The 10,919-nt window shown below is 37.5% G+C and overlaps 1 protein-coding gene across 1 annotated transcript; it reads left to right on the top strand.

The window, feature by feature from the left end:
- The first annotated feature begins 1,301 nt into the window (after positions 1–1,301).
- Positions 1,302–5,868, top strand: LOC105158432 (uncharacterized). Its single transcript, XM_011075190.3, has 6 exons — positions 1,302–1,888; positions 4,050–4,215; positions 4,536–4,712; positions 4,809–4,892; positions 5,117–5,198; positions 5,281–5,868. Exons 1-6 carry the CDS (start codon positions 1,458–1,460, stop codon positions 5,733–5,735), a joined length of 1,395 nt encoding a protein of 464 aa, XP_011073492.3. The 5' UTR covers positions 1,302–1,457; the 3' UTR covers positions 5,736–5,868.
- The last annotated feature ends 5,051 nt before the right edge of the window (positions 5,869–10,919 follow it).

The following is a 10,919-nucleotide window of genomic DNA, read 5'->3' as shown; positions in this document are numbered from 1 at the left end:
ATATTAGCCGAGTTTGACTTATCACTTTATTGTCAAATTAATTTCAAAAGAAATTTAATCTGGAGTTGTCACTATGAAAATAAAAATGAAAAGTTTTGATAATCTTTTATTTTTTTAGAATATCAATGCGTGTAAAAAGTTAATGAACTATGTACAAAATTTAAAAGTATCATATGGCAAGTAAATCTAGTCGATTAATTATAAAAAAAATTACAAATTCAGTAATTTTAAGTTAGTGGCTATTGATGAATTTTCAGAGTCTTAGATTTTATTCATTTAATACTCAGACCTATGAATACTTTTTAATCTCGACTCTATCCATACCCAAAAAACTTACTTTAATGGGAATAGCCGAGTCTGAATCTAATATAAAAATAATGGGCCCAAATTTGGATATTAATTACACTTTGCCCTCTTAAATTATTATTAATGTAATATTTGTCCTTTAAATTAATAAATGTAATATTTATTGTCTTGATTGGATAAAAATACCCCTCGTTCTGTGAACAATTATATTATTCTCAATATATTTTAGTATTTTGCAAATTAAACCATCATCAAATTATTTTTTAATTAATTTTTTTATTAATTTGTCAAGAATTTTTTTAGTATAATTTAATATATAATAGATACACAATAAATAAAATATAACCAACAACTCATATGTGCTTTTTAAAATAAATTGACAAATATATATATGCTTAACTGAAAGTAAATTTTTTTGTAAAAAAAGTGAATAAATATATACATTTCTAAAGAAAATATATTCAAAACATCGATATGTAATTACTCATTTTTATTAAAAGAATAAATAGTTAATAACTAAATTTTATTTTCAAATTAGAAAAAAATATTTTCATAATTTTTTTGTGTATTTATTGTAGTTATTCATTATTAATTTTTAGTCTGTCAACTATAATAAAATTTAAATCATTTAACTCATCAATTATATTTTAATTTATTATAATTAAAATATACTTCGTCCAATTAATTTTTTCAATTCAATTTAAAATGCAAAATTGTTAAAAAAGAAAAAAGAGATTCTTTATACTATATATATATGCACATATAATATAAGGGTAATATTAGTTAAAAATTTAATTGTATGGAGTAAGTGTTATATTTATTAATTTAGAAGGGTAAATCTCCCATTAACAATAATTGAAGGGGCAAAGTGTAATTGGCCCTAATCTCTATATTTGGTGTTGTACATCATTTTTGAATGGTTGTACCTTAAAGACCAACTGTACGAAACTGTAAAAACCAATTTTATCCCATTCCCGTTAAATAGGTTCATTCCCACCGCGTCCCACTTTCTCTCTCTCCTCTGTTTCTGTTTCTCTCTCTGCTGCGGCAACAAATCCAATTCAACGATGGCCGAATCCCATGTAGCGACATCTCCCTAGGAATAGCCCAGAACAATTCTCCCTTGATATTTTTCCCAAGAAATTGAAGAAATGGATGGGGGATGGATTGAATTCAACAATAATGCGCTGGAATTCTTCAACAGTCCCGCGCTAATGGAAGCATTCGTCGACATATTGGTTTGCGCGGTGCCGATTTGGGTGGCCGTGATGATCGGCTTGTTGATCGGGTGGTCATGGCGGCCGAGGTGGACCGGGTTGGTTTTCCTTGGTTTCCGATCCAAACTCCGATTCCTTTGGACCCTTCCCCCGGGGTTGGGCGCGCGGAGATTCTGGCTCGCGTTCACGGCGCTTTCGGCCTTTTCCCTGTGTCGTGGTCTTTGGTCTCGGTCTCGTGGCAGGAGCCGTAAGCTGGAGAAGTCGTTGTCAGCTCAGGAGCTGGTGGGTTCGGCTTCTAGTTCGGCTCCGGCGGCTGCCGCACAGGAGTTGGTCGTGGTTGATGATGCTAGCTGTGGAGAGATCAAGTATGTATATTATTCTTGTGTTTCTCCTTTTTCTGTACTTTTTGCTTTAATAAATCGATTCCTATATGAATGATCGCAAACGGTTATGTTTGTTGGTCTATCTATGAAGAAACTGATATGTGTTTCTTTGTATGTAATAGTTCTGAATCTGTTGATGCCAGGTAATGTTAGATACGCTTGGTTGGATTAAAATGGAAAGTAGTGTGTATCTTTTAATAAGTCTTTTATGATGAGGTAGACAGTAATGGTGTTATTCTCTTGTGTGTCTTTGAGTTAGATCGAAACAACAGGAAAAAGCTAATTGTTTCCACTTCAGAATGCTAGAATGAACTGGGATTTATAGCGAAGTCGGAATTCCATTTTGATTCAGTAAGAAGCAAATTAAGGGTCTCATCAACATAACAGTAACATTTCTGTGTTCTGATACTTGTGCTGTCAAATATCAACCCTCATCTTTTTGTACTTAAGAAGTATAATTTTTTTTTGAATTTCCAGAGTATCAAGGAAACAATGCCCAATCAATCATATTGTTAACATCCCTTAGTAAAAATTTAAAGTGAAATTTTACATATCAAATGGTAAATATGTAAGCAAACAGAGATGTGTGTCCATCAAATGCTAAATATGCAAGCAGTGGAGATATCTGGTTTTGTACGTTATTCCAAACAAATTCTATCTTCTTCCTTTACTTTGGCTGGAAAGCAGCTACTTTTCAGATAGGTATGGAATAAATGGAGTTGTTTCTTCCGGAATTGTTATCCAATGTTTATTAAGGGATTGAAGCTTTACTATATTTTATAGGGTTATCATACAAGCATTGCCTGACTATTAAGGAGGAAAACTTTATGGATCAGTCGTCTTTGTTTTATCCTATATTTTGGTCCTTTAGATAGTATTATCCAGGGTTTTATCCGACTTTGGATTGGGTAGATATTATTTCAAAATTATCCATAACATGTGAAAAGTGAAAACCATCAACGGAAATCAAGGATAACCATTGTTAGTGGAGGTCAGGGGAAGTTGTTGTGAGGTGATCTGTGATCCTTTATCCATATATGTTTATGAAGTGTTTTTTCATAAATAGTGTTGGTTTGATGCAGCTTGGCGTGGAGCCAGACTAATTCTATGCTGCATGTCTTGGTTCTGTTTTACATTATACTGTCTTCCTACATTTAAGTACCAATGTCATTTCCAGCCTGTGTGAATAGAGTCAATGTATTTACTTAAACTTTGTGACTTGTGATGAGTCCAATATGAGCCAATCTTTTTCAAAGTTTGAAACTTTGTGGCAGTTCATTTTTCTCTCCTTTTCCTTTTTTCCCCAGTCACCAACATGAAAGGCACATAATGATACTAAAAAAAGTGTGGAAGAGCATGACTTAGTTATATTTAGTGATAATTACATGTACACGCCCTTACCTATGGTCTATTTACACAAACCAACCCTGCGTTTTGAAAAATTACACATATACCCACTAAAAATGTCAACATCATTTACACAAAGCCACCTTGTTTTTTGGAAACTTACACATAGATATCAACATCATTACACAAACTATCCCTGCTTTTTGGTTGTGGTTTCTATAATTATGTAAAAGATTGTATAGGTATAATTATCCTTTATATTTAACTTGAGATCATACCCTCTATATCGACCAATTTGTTTGGCATTCTTCAAAGAGGAAAAAGCTAGGCACTAGATGATGAATGTCCCTTCCCCCATCTTCTTTTTCTTTAGAGAGGGTAAAAGTCAATTCCAGATCTGATGACCGACATCATTCTCTGGCATTTTCAATAGATTTTCAGATGAATAGACCTTCATGCATACTCCCCATTGGTTTCGAGTTTAGGTAATTATTCAGTCATAAGAAATGGATTCTATAAATTTTTTTAGCTTTCACCATGAAATAAAGAGGCCTTTCTGTTAGGAGAATGTGTTATATGTGACATATTTACTTTAGTTTGTGCTATGATTATGATCATTTTGACAGTATATGTTTAAGAATGCTAATATGACATCAAATTCTTTAAATTTATGAGAATTTTTTTTCTATATTATTTCTTCCACCAGCTGTATATTGCTTAAATGTGGTCGACTCTTGATCATGTCAACTGTAAAACATTCTTAAACCCCCTCATTATTGTCTTCCTCCTTCTTTAGTCCTGTCTCTGGAGCCCCAGATGGTCTATCAAATAGTGTTACAGAAAAAGACCTGGAGCACCTACTAAATCTTCTTGATGGGAAAGATGGGGAAATGGCATGGCAAAGCATGATGGAGCGCTCTACATCTAACATGACATACCAAGCCTGGCGACATGAGCCTGAGGTGAGACTATGCATTATCATTGGTAGCTCTACCTTGTAGATCTCTGGAGAGTTCTCATGGAGTAGATTGTACTGGTTTGCTCCATGATATAGATGGATCAGATGATTAAGTATATGTTTCAGTGTCTCTTATTGATGTCAGTGAGCTATGCTAATTTATGACATGATAGTTCATCTACTTTCTGATGTTTCTGTTTGATGTGTCTAATTTTTCAGTCTCTTGTAAAAATTATAGCGACGTGGCTACTGTAAAGAAAATATATTTTGGTCATGCTACTTAACGGAAGTAGGTCTCTGATTTTTTAGACGCATTGTTGACAGATGGGCCCAACAGTGTACCGCAGCAAAACCATTTTTGAAGAAGCAACTCCTGAGCTGGTTAGAGATTTTTTCTGGGACGATGAGTTTCGGCCTAAATGGGATCCTATGCTTGTGTATGTCAAAATACTAGAAGAATGCCCTAATACAGGGATGATGATTGTCCACTGGATTAAGAAGGTTTGTTAAATCTATGCTAGAGCAATGATTCATGTAATTTTTCTTTTATTGATAGTTTTTCAACGGATAACACTTTAATATATCCTGTCTATGCAGTTCCCTTTCTTCTGTAGCGATCGAGAATATATCATTGGGAGGAGAATATGGGAAGGAGGGAAAACTTATTTTTGTGTGACAAAGGTATGAGTGTTATTATAGCAGTTTGCTGTTTTAGCATTCTTTACAGCTGACATCCTTCCTTACAAACTTGAGGACTTTGTGTTGTTAACTACTCTGTTCACCTGAATAACTTACCATGTACTAGGGCACTACGCTTTGGTTGAACTACCCATCTGCTACACATTCTGTATACGTTCTTAGCTTTTGGTCAATACTCACCTGATTATGAAACACTATGGTTGCAGGGGGTACCATATCCAAGTGTGCCAAGGCGTGACAAACCTAGGCGTGTTGATCTTTATTTCTCAAGCTGGGTTATCAAGCCTGGTGAGGATTTTGCTTTTTGGTGATATACACACCTAGTTCTTCGTCTTCTTTCATCATATATAACTTGTGCAAAATTATGCAGCGCATTCTCGTAAAGGAGATGGTCAGTTGTCTGCATGCGAGGTCATGCTTATTCACTATGAGGACATGGGAATCCCAAAAGATGTTGCTAAGTTGGGCGTTCGCCATGGAATGTGGGGAACAGTTAAGAAATTACATGCCGGTTTTAGAGCATATCAAGCTGCTAGAAAGTTAGAGGCATCACTCTCCCGGTGTGCTCTCATGGCAAGAATCACCACCAAGATTTCAACCGATGAAGAGACCGACTCTGGGGAACAAGTGTCCGGTGAGGAAGAAAGGAAAGAGTTAGTGACAACAGAAAGGCAAAAAGATCAGGGAGGCATCGACTGGAAATGGGTTGCGATTGGTGGAACTGTTGCCCTCGTTTGTGGACTTCAAACAGGACTGATAGGGAGAGCGTTGTTGATAGGAGCAGGGCATAGAATTGCTAGGGGACGGGGGAACCCTAGGCGATAAAGTGTAACAACCTATTGATGGCTATTGCTATAACAGCAGAATTATACTCTTTGCTTTGGTGTACTTGCGAATTGTGTTGTATAACAAGGAGCAGTTTCCGGCTATATAAGCTTTACAACATCATATTGTTTTCCTTGTTTGTCCACTCCACTTATATTTTCCACATGCAAAGAACAGATTACAATGTTCTTATCCGAATGCGCATTCCTGCCTTGTCAAAAATGAGTTTCGTCACCTCCTGATTAAAGGGCTATACTTGTTGTATCAAAGAATTCGGAGAGGAAAATAAAGAAGAAACAACACGCAAAAGTTAAAACCCAATTCATCTGCCACAATGAATATTAAACCCTAATTTCTTCGCCAACAAACAATCGAATTTTCACATAAAAAATGGACCTGAAAGCGTCAAATCGATCTTGTGTGAAAACTGAAGAAACATTCTGAATCCAATTCAAATCAAAATTCCCAAGTTCAAAGGGGAAATGATAATCTTGAGATAGAAGAGTGAGGTTTCTGCACATGCCACCCACCCAATAACATTTTGATTCATGGATGGTTGGATGGCCTGTGCAAAAACCCAACCCCTCTTTCCCTCCTACAAATTAATCACTCTCTCCCTTACTTCTCCTTTTCTTTATAGAACCCTAATCAGGTTAGGGCGGCGGCGGAGGATACCAAATCTCCAGCTCTCTCCACTCCACAAAATTCACTTGTTTTAATAATTTTGTACGGGTTTGGGCTTTCTTGTGTGATCCATTAAGAATCCATATATCAACTACAAAATGTGTATAAATATGACATCATATATTCTATTTTTAAAAATAATTATGCACTGTGTATATATATATATGTATTAAATGGAATACGATATACTATGATTTAACCATAAAAAATTAAATTGATAATTATATTTACACTCTCTCGCCTATTGTCTATTTGCACAAACTTCTCATATTTTTAAAAAATTATAAAAATCACCTCTTATAGCCTTTAAAACCCAAAAATGCTCCTGTTGACTAGGCCAACCTTTAAAAAAGGACAAAAATACCCTTAGGGGTGTTTCTATAATTATCAAAAGGTAGAAGGGATATCAAAGTAATATTTATGAAGATGAGTAATATGACCCCATATATATTTTTTTTATTATTTATACTAATTTTTAATTTAAATTTAAATTATTTTTTAACTTTTTATTGAATCTCTATATAAAATTGCACCTTTCAATAATTTAAATATTAAATTATTTAATTAATATATAAATAAAATTAGTTTTGAATAATTTAAATATTAAATTACGGACCAAGAACGAGCGAGGAGGTCTTCCTTCCCTAAATATGGTCGCTCAGGTGGAGAAGCCCGTTTCATATAGCCCAATATTGTGGCCCGAATATCGTCAGCTGGCCCAGCCTCCATGCATACATCCCTTTCTGAAACCCACGTGGTGTGCACTTGGACCTTCCACGTATGCCCTTCCACCAGCATGGAGTATGCGTGGTGTGGGAGGTTTCCTCAAGAACCTGGACTCTTGAGTCAATCAGACTCCCTAGGACCGGGAGGCATCCCAGGCATGGATTCTCTTCCTCAAGTAAATAATGATCCTGACGGCAAAATCACTAAAAGATAGGGCCTGATCATGTCTTATCCCAACTAATTTTATTCGTTCATCCAGAAGAGTAGGAAGCGTGACCAGTTCCCTGGCGAAAGAGGGCACTCCTCTATAATGGAGATCCCATCCCCAAGCGCGGGGAATACCTTCAAATAGACGAAGATTCGACTATTATTTTGCTGCATTCCTACTGCACTGTTAAACACAATTTGTTTCTACTTCACTATCATGCTTTATTCTCTCTACACTTTTTATTATTTTGAATTATTAATCCTCAAATCCAATACTAACTTGGGCGTCAGAGTGTTAATATTTTTTTTTGCATATATTTTCTCTCGTATTCTTTTTTAGGCCCATCGCTCAAGTTCAAGGCTATCGATTTCGTGCTAAGATCGCACGCATCAAGTGGTGTCGTCTGTGGGCAACTTAAGTTAAAGACGTGAGCTATCATGGAAACCCCTAGCAACATCGCAAATAAACAAAAAGCTCTAGAAACCGCAGGCAATAACCAACCTCTGCAAGTCATTGCAGGATCCTCCCTCACTCCAATTGATGGAGATTCAACCCCAGTCCTTCTCGTGCCCAGGCCACATCCCAAGATGGGGTTCCCATGGTTGATCCCGTCTAGCACTACCTCAGGAGAAATCTCCCCAGCTTTATTGGGTGCTATCTAGCAAGTGGTCGTGGCTGCAATTCTAGAGCAGATGGTAGTGCTAATACCTACTCGTCAAGCTCCTATGAGGGATGCTCATACCTGAAGGAGGGGCTAAAGAGGGCCCAATAGAGGGGAGATGCCCCCTTGCCCAAGACCCAGTTGATCGGAGAACAGGGATCTCATCCCGCAGTTCCTAAAGAAGTCCCTCAAAAATGGGTGGCACGTCTGGAATACCTTTAAAAGGGTTTCCTGTACCTTAGTACTAATGGAGATAAACTTCCAGCAAATTGTCGTATCCCTGTTATTGCTGCATATGACCGAACAAATGACCCCCAAGAGCATCTCTCACATTTTGAGAATGCTGCTCTCCTGCATTGATACATAGATGGAATGAAATGCCGCATCTTTGTAACCACCTTCGCTCAGGCAGCATAATAGTGGTTCAATCAATTGCCCTTGGGAGCAATAGGAAGTTTTCAAGAGTTTTGATCTCTTTTCTTGCATCAGTTTTTCAGTAGTTGCAAGCTCCGAAAGACAGAACTCAGTCTTTTTGTCGTACGACGAAAACACAATGAGTTATTGAACGAATACTTACAGCGATTCAACATTGCTGCATTAGAGGTGCTCTCTGCCACGTAAGATGTATATGCTAGCACTTTCTCTCAAGGAGTTTTGGACAGAGACTTCTTCAAGTCCCTAGCCAAAAAGCTCGTCTCCAAGTTCGACGTCCTTTTAGCTCATGCAACTAAATACATCAAGATGGAGGATGCCCAAGCAGCTAAAAAAGAAAGCTATGGAGAAAAAAGGAAGGAAGTGCGAGAGGAGACCTCCTCTAAGAAACCTCGAACATATTTCAAAGACAAGAAACCACCCTTCCAAAGGATTAACGCTATGTACACCCCTCTATCTATACCCATAACTCAGGCCTTATGGCAGTAAAGGAAAAAGATTTACTAACTCGTCCTAAAGCTTGGAGAGAAAGCCCCCAAGTCCAATGTCGAACAAATTATGTTGTTTCCATAATGACTATGGTCATAGCACTGAAGAGTGTCGATATTTGAAGAACGAGATCAGAAGGCTTATCTAGAATGAATCATAATGTTTGGATTCGCTTTCTGAGTGTTTTGTTGTGCTTTATAGAGATAGAGAGAGAAAAACAAAGATAAATAAGTGTGTGTTAGAGATAGTATGTATGTTTGGATTTGTTTTTGGAGATAATCTAAAATAAGTATTATATGTTTATCGTTGTGTTTTGGGAGACAAAAATTACTATTTACTGTCAAATCATGCCTTTTTTATATATATTTATGTATATGTGTGTATATGTATGCATTTATGCTAAAACATTCAAAAACACCTAAATAAGGTGTTTTTGAATGATGGCAAAACATTGGGTATGTTTTGACTTGTCCCGAAAATAATTTGGAAATGAAAACAAACATAGTGAATATCTTCAGGAGTATGTTTGCTGGAAAAAAGCTCAGGGGACGGGGCCATATAAAAAGTAAGAGACTAATAAAAGGAAGAAAGCAAAAATTTCCAGCCCCGAAGCTCCCTCGGGGGAAGAGCATAAAGGCCCATTTGGAGGCAAGACTGACACTAACGACCCCCCTCGCAAAGGGGCCATTTGAATGATTGCAGGAGGTCCACGTGGAGGCGACTCTCATCATGCCAAGAAGGCTCAAGTCAGAGAAGTGCATAGGGTTACCATAAAAGAGATATGGGATGTTGGGGCAATAGAGGACACCCCTCTCATCCAGTTTGGGAGAGTAGAAAGATCGGCTCTTAAAAGCCTTCATAATGATGTCCTAGTCATTACAGCGTTATTAGCCAACTACGAAATAGGACGTATCTTCATAGATTCGGGGAGCTCTGTGGACATATTATTTGGAGAGGCTTATGATCAAATGCAATTAGGGGACACTCCCTTGGAAAAGGTAAACACCTCCTTGTATGGATTCGCGGGCCAAGTAGTCCATCCTAGGGGCATGGTTTCGCTCCCTCTGACCCTAGGTACCAGTACCACTCCGAGGACTTTCCTATTGAAATTCTTAGTAGTGGACACCCCCTCAGCGTATAACGTCATTTTGGGGAGACCCACCCCCAACGCTTTCTAAAGTCGTGATTTCCACTTTATCATATGAAAATCAAGTTCCCTACTCCTGGAGGCGTGAAAGAAGTGCAAGAAGACCTCCTCCAATCTCGTAAATGTTACATGAAGACCATACACAAAGGGCAAAAGATAGACAAGGGCGAAGTACCTAAAGAAGCGCTTCCCAGCAAACGGGGGAAGGGAGCTACCGAGGATAAAGAAAACGAGGGAGCATCCCCCAAGGTCCAATCGACTAAAGAGCTGATGAACGTTGAACTCGTACCCGGAGAGTCAATTTACACGTATTGGTTCTCAAATGGAGAATGCAATACGTAAAGAAATAATTCAATGCTTACGTCGCAATGCCGACATCTTTGCATGGAACCTCCAAGATTTAGAAAGGATTGACCTTAATGTTATAACTCACCACCTTAAGATAGATCCCAACATTAGGCCGGTAAAATAAAAGAAGAGACAGTTTGGGCCAAAAAAAGGCAAAATCATCCAAGTTGAAGCTGACAAATTATTGGCAGCAGGTCACATTAAAGAAATACAATTCCCCCAGTAGTTATCCAACATGGTTTGAGTAGCCAAAGCTAGGAGGAAAATAGAGAATGTGCATTAACTTCAGGGACCTTAATAAGGCATGCCCTAAGGATTTTTATCCTCTACCTCGAATGATCAACTCGTAAATTTCACATCAGGATATGGATTATTAAGCATGATGAAAGCGTCTCAAGGGTATCATCAAATAATGTTGGCTCCAGAAGATCGCAAAAGAGTCAGTTTTATCACGTTCGATGGAACATTCTGTTATGTGGCCATGCCATT

Source organism: Sesamum indicum, linkage group LG3 (assembly GCF_026168435.1).
Source record: "Sesamum indicum cultivar Baizhima isolate 11 linkage group LG3, ASM2616843v1, whole genome shotgun sequence".
NCBI classification, from domain to species: domain Eukaryota; kingdom Viridiplantae; phylum Streptophyta; class Magnoliopsida; order Lamiales; family Pedaliaceae; genus Sesamum; species Sesamum indicum.
The sequence above is the reverse complement of the archived record's forward strand: the minus strand, read 5'-3'. Positions and strand labels throughout refer to the sequence as shown.

What these genes read in the sequence shown, in the direction of transcription:
- LOC105158432 (XM_011075190.3), top strand. Translation starts at nt 1,458, where the DNA reads ATGGATGGGGGATGGATTGAATTCAACAATAATGCGCTGGAATTCTTC. An exon ending in GCTAGCTGTGGAGAGATCAA is followed by an intron (nt 1,889 to 4,049) that starts GTATGTATATTA and finishes CTCCTTCTTTAG; the next exon opens with TCCTGTCTCTGGAGCCCCAG. An exon ending in AAGCTGGGTTATCAAGCCTG is followed by an intron (nt 5,199 to 5,280) that starts GTGAGGATTTTG and finishes AAAATTATGCAG; the next exon opens with CGCATTCTCGTAAAGGAGAT.